Raw genomic sequence first — 6,000 nt, 5'->3', positions numbered from 1 at the left:
CTGGAGTGTTTACATTTATTGAAAAGAAATAATGTAGCTTTATTCAGTTTTCTTTGCCCGTGCCTTCTTGACAGGAAGTGGTTTCTGAGAACGTAGAACAGCACTAGCCCTGCGCAGTGCAGCCTGAAAAGAAGGAAAATTGTGAGTTGCAATAAGGTTTAAAAATAGGTAACTTAGTAAATTGTCTATAATTCCATCAGTAATGGGTAGTGGTACATTAATGTCTTCATACTGACATCCAGAAATGCTAAGCATCATATGGCAAAATATTTACATTGAAGAACAAATTAAGTGATATCACAAACCTTCCTTATGTCACTCCTGAACCTGTTAGCTTTAAGAAGCCTCTTCAACTTGTACAGGGACCGTCGAGGTCCTGCTTTCATTGTCCTTTTTGTAACTGATTTTGCAGGTTTGTGCTGGAAAAAGAAGAGGCTCTGTAGATAAGTCAATTACAGACATGTTTATGAGAAATGATTATGCAGCATCAGTAATGGGTAGTGGTAAAAGAAAGTCTTCATGTTCTATCCAGATTAAATAGTGCATCATTTAGACACGAAATTTCCTAGCATTCCTGTTACATACATACCGAGGCTTTAAATTTCTTGCAAACAACAGTGAAGCCCTTGCTATCTGGAGCAGCAACTACTCCAACACTCTTCCGGTGAATCAACCCACTGAACCGATATGAACTGACATTAATAAGGTTGTTTGGCTCCTGTAACAAAGAAACAAAAATTATTAATAAGCAAAAACTTGTTATAAACTATTACCTTTATTCTACTCTTGTGGGATTCACTTCACATCTTTTCAAAAACAATCCATTTCATTCATGTGCTCTTTAGAAGAGAGTTTTGCCATCTACCAGTTACAATGCTCCTTGACAATGCGTCACACGAATAAAACAGAATATATTTCATACTCTAAATTCTGGAGGACATTCCCAGGATCATATGAATAAAGCAAGTCTTGAGATTATACTTCACCTGAGAATGTTAGTGTGGGGGATGTTGCTCAAACGAACGAACGTTCTCCAATTCCATATGAATGAAACCCCAAGGAGTTTCACCCAAGCAGAAAACATTCTCTACTTTTTCTGTTGAGGTTGTAAGTTTTACTGACTTTTGATAGTACTAGAATTTATGTTGCGTGGAAAGCATAAAGAGATATATGTAGCCCAAAGAAATACTGAAGACAGAAAATATATGGGTTTCACAATAAAAACCTTATTTGCCCGGCAAAATTACTTCCAGAAAGTCGTGGAAGAAGGGGAGGGGTGACCTTTCAAATGAAGTGAAAATTAGAACTTTTTTCGGAATTTAGCAAATCCAAGTTGTCAGACTAGTGCCCAAGAAGACTAACTATATGCCAAACAACTGTCACCAACGTTTCCACATCGCCATCATCATATCTTCCCAAAGTATAAATGTTATTTCATTATGAAACTTCCTGGCAGATTAAAACTATGCTGGACCGAGACTCTGAACTCGGGGCCTTTACTCAGTAATACTCAGTTGGTAGAGCACTTGCCCACGAAAGGCAAAGGACCCGAGTTCGAGTCTCGGTCCGGCATACAGTTTTAATCTGCCAGGATGTTTCATATCAGTGCACACTCCACTGCAGAGTGAAAATCTCACTCTGGTTATTTCGTTACGTTAGAAATAAGTAGGTGTACCAGAAAATTAATAACTGGTTTTTTACAATCCTAGCAAACTGTTTTTCTTAACAAACCACATTTTAATGGCTTACATGCTTAACATGTGAGCAGACCATTATATATTGTATAGTCCCGGTTTGGAGTAGATGAAATTTCATGTAATCAAGATTTTTGTTCACCTAACTTCAATAAAAAAGTTTATCACATGTCAAAAATTCAGGAACATCACAAGAAAATTCCTTTTGTACACCGTTTTAATAATGTGTTGCTGCACATAAAAGTAAAATTGAAACAGTGCAACTCTTCCAGAAAACACTGATGCCAGTTGCACAGTTGTAACTGAATACTTTGCCTGTTAAGAGTGTTGAATCAAGTGTAACATTACACATGCATCTTCTGCCATACACGGCAGACACACCCAAGAACCTTCTCAAGGAGGAGGGGAGGCAGTGAGAAAGATATCTCGTCAGAGAAAAGGTTTCAATTTTTTTTTATTTTTAGAAATTCAGAACTTTCGCAGAGAATGTTGGTTTGCTTTGAGAATCTTCTCCAGTAAATGTTCTCTTTTTATTCATAAGACCAATTAATTTCCTTTGTGTTTATTTAGGTTTAAATCACTGCTTGCTGAATAACATGAATATGCTATAAAAACCCTGGGCCACTTCACAACCACTGCTTCCCAAAAGCAGTGTCTAAATCTGTTAGATATGCCTTTTTATCACCCTATCTGAAGCCTTTGACTGTTTAATAACTTGTGTTGCTCTGCTGCTCCCCATTTGCCGAGTTAAAAATGTGGCCTCCAGATTTTCCTTGAGCACTGTTGGTGAGTCAACTCAGCTGCCTTTGTACCGCTGAAGAGTAAATTTATACCGGACTTTCGGCTCCGTAACTAGATTCACACATCTCTGGCTGCTGTTTTATTTAGGTACTTTGTTGTAAAGTGAAGCCAACTGCATCTTACTTTCCATCAGGACTGGTATCAATTTCTTTTTATCAAATATTCTAGATAAAGCAGAAATCATCGAGATGTGAAGAACAGTAAGGAAAAACTAATGTCAAAATAAGCAATAATGCCTCCAATGACAACGTGGAAGTCTTTTACAATAAAGTCAACAGCATTCTTACATTACAACAAGATAATTGATGGCTCACCAGAACCTGAAAAATCTGGACCTGGTACTGAAACACTTAGGATGAAGGCACAGTTTAATGACAAATTTGATTGGGAAGAAACTTAACTGTCCACTTAACCACACACTACTTGCCTCTGAAAACTCAACTAGGAAACAATCCAACAATTCTGTCATTCTTAAAAGTAATTAGGTTTGTGCATAAAGTTTTAGTGTTTTGTTTCGTATGGTTGTGTTCCAGTTGCTATGTTTATTTATCAATTGTCATTTTTTACTTGTAGTTCTGTTTTTTGACTTTACATGCTGATATATGGAGATAATGAGTGGGGCTGTGGACACTAGAAAGTGGAGTGCCAAGAAGACAAATCTGAACATTTCCAACATTCTTCTGTTCAATAGAGGGATGCCAGCAGCAGATGCAGCCACAAACAATTGCAGCATATGTGCAGAAAATGCCACTGGACAGAGCACACCAAGAAAATGGTTTTCTTGTTTTGAGGAGGATTGTTTTGATATTAGTGACACTCCATGTTCAGGAAGACTTTCGGCAATGGTAAAGGTAATTCAAACACATTAATCCACAATGATCTCCATCAATGTACTCAAGAACTGGCAAATGTGACTGACTGGTCATCCCACAATCGTGCGACATTTGTATGCAATAAGAAAGGTTCAAAGATTGGGTGTATGGATACCACATGCTTTAAGCCAAATCAAAAGGCATCTCTGCATGCTCATCAACTGGATAGTGAAAAAACACCAACCATTCCTATCCAGTATTATTACTGGTGACAAAGTATCTTTATGTAAAAATAAGGAAAATAATGGCTGAGCCCAACTAAACCAACAACTCACTGTACAAAGACTTGTGCGCATCCACAAGAAATGTCATCGATTAATTGATTAACTGAGAGGGGTTATGGGACCAAATGGCGAGGTCCTCAGTCCCACAATGTCTAAGTCATAGGAGAAAGAGGGTCTGCTAAAAGCAGACAGATCCAGTCAGGGTAGTCAAATTATAAAATAATAAACATTAAACACACACAGGAAAAGACATAAAAGGTGGGAATCTAAAAACTGGAAAAAGGAGGAGACAGTCATGGGGTCACAGACCGAGAAGACTTTAAAAAAGTCCGAGCCACAACCAAACTGCCCCTGCTCCAAGTATAAAGTAGGAGAAGAATCATGAGTCCTCCATGGGCTGGAACGCCTTCAACAGAGGGGAGATAAAATCGGACGGACTGAAAATGGGGGAGAACAAAGCGGTCATGGGGACGCAGCTTTGTTTCCTGAAGACAGAAGATGACCGGCGAGTAGGATCTTAAGAGGATCGACAATTCATCCCGATTGGCTCGAATGCCGCGGATATTCCAGTGGATAATGGACATAGGGTGAACAGAAAATGGAGGAATGTGACCAAGGTTGCTGTCAACTCAACTGCTCAGAGCTTGCGACCGATAGCATGGAATGGCATTCAGCCGAAGGCAGAAGATCCAGATCCATAGGTTGTTCAGGAGCAGCTCCTGCCACCAGCGATCGGCCGCCAGCAGTGCGCCTCGGCAACACAGAAGACGGCCGAGAGCGATTTCCGCCAGGTGGTGCTGTAGATGGGACACGCCTTGGCAGAGAAGGAGATGAACTGGGTTTCTTAGTAGCCTTCTTGGAAATATGATGTTTAGATGAAGGAGGAACCGATGGTTGTGAAGTTGTGGTACGTAAAAAATCTTCACAAGTATGCTCTTTTTTCGAAGTCTTGGTGTCTGACTTTTGGGTTCGAGATTTAGCAGAACCCGATGAAGGGTGAGCCATAGAGTGGGCAGGCGAGAGGTGAGGTTGAACGGGCGATCTTTGCGCTGGCCGATCTGACAACCGTGGCACTAAAGGTGAGGTCGCAAGTCTGCGTGGCCGCCTCCTTTGTTGGCCGAGGAGAAGCAAGGACAGTGCTGTATTTTCCTGTCTGAGGCACGGTGGGCTGTCAACTGGCGAATAATTTTCGAGCAGCGAAGGTCAACACCTTTTCCTTCACTCTGATTTCCTGGATGAGCTTTTAGTCTTTAAAAACGGGGCAATCTCGAGAGGAAGCAGTGTGGTCACCCATACAGTTGATGCAGCGAGGGGATCGAGGTGGACAAGCACCCTCATGGGCATCCTTGCAACACGTTAACACATTTGGCCGGATTTGAACAGGACTGGCTGGTGTGATTGAACTGCTGACACCGATAGCAACGCGTAGGGTTTGGGACGTAAGGGCGAACGGAAATTATCTCATAGCCTGCTTTGATTTTCGATGGGAGTTGAACTTTGTCAAATGTCAAGAAGACAGTGTGGGTTGGAATGATGTTCGTGTCAACCCTTTTCATAACCCTATGAACAGCCGTTACGCCCTTGTCAGACAGGTAGTGCTGAATTTCTTTGTCAGACAATCCTTCGAGGGAGCGTGTATAAACGACTCCACGCGAGGAATTTAAAGTACGGTGCACTTCAACCCGGACAGGGAAGGTGTGGAGCAGTGAAGTACGCAGCAATTTTTGTGCCTGAAGGGCACTGACTGTTTCTAACAACAAGGTGCCATTCCGTAATCTGGAACCAAGACTTTACAGGACCTGCAATTGCGTCGACACCTTTCTGAATAATGAAAGGGTTGACCGTGGAGAAGTCGTGACCATCGTCAGACCGAGAATCAACAAGGAACTGTGGCAACGATGGAAGAACTGTCTGTGGCTGAGACTCAGTGAACTTACGCTTGTGAGCAGACATAGTGGAAGGTGAGGAAACCATTGCGGAAGAACCCCCATGATTACCAGCGTCTCCGATAGTGTGCTCCACCCTTGTGGGGGCCCTCTCTGAGGGCACTCCCGCCTTAGGTGATTGTTCACACCTCAGGTCACACCTCCCGACGAACGGACAGAGGGACCAATCGGCACTTTCGGAAGGTATCAGCTCGGGTAATCACCCCTCCCTGGGCCTGGCCATTACCAGGGGGTACGTACGTGTCCTACCTGTCTACCCGAGGCGGGGAATTATGATTGAGAAGAGTGGAATGGCCTGCACCCCAAGATGTGTGGGCCAGAAGGCGGAGAGCATTAAACTTCCGCATACATGTACTCTTGAGGTGGCTAAAGTGAAGCAGCCACATCAGCTTGTTATCAAAAAGAAATCCAAAGAAACAGGACTGGACTACAACATTGAGGAGCTGGTTGCCTAAATAAAATT

The 6,000-nt window shown here is 42.2% G+C and overlaps 1 protein-coding gene across 2 annotated transcripts in view; it reads right to left on the bottom strand.

Annotated features, from left to right (window-relative positions):
* Positions 1-6,000, bottom strand: part of LOC124795368 (60S ribosomal protein L28) — a 28,809-nt gene continuing 22,809 nt past the window's right edge. For both annotated transcript variants that reach the window (XM_047259383.1, XM_047259375.1), the window contains exons 3-5: positions 590-718; positions 306-419; positions 1-123 (exon numbers count right to left, since the gene is read on the bottom strand). In XM_047259383.1, coding sequence (XP_047115339.1) covers positions 40-123; positions 306-419; positions 590-718 — 327 coding nt within the window. In that variant the 3' untranslated portion in view covers positions 1-39. The remainder of the gene's footprint in view (positions 124-305; positions 420-589; positions 719-6,000) is intronic.

The sequence above is a fragment of the Schistocerca piceifrons genome, chromosome 1, assembly GCF_021461385.2.
Source record: "Schistocerca piceifrons isolate TAMUIC-IGC-003096 chromosome 1, iqSchPice1.1, whole genome shotgun sequence".
Lineage (NCBI taxonomy): Eukaryota > Metazoa > Arthropoda > Insecta > Orthoptera > Acrididae > Schistocerca > Schistocerca piceifrons.
This window is presented reverse-complemented; position numbering and strand designations above follow the sequence as displayed.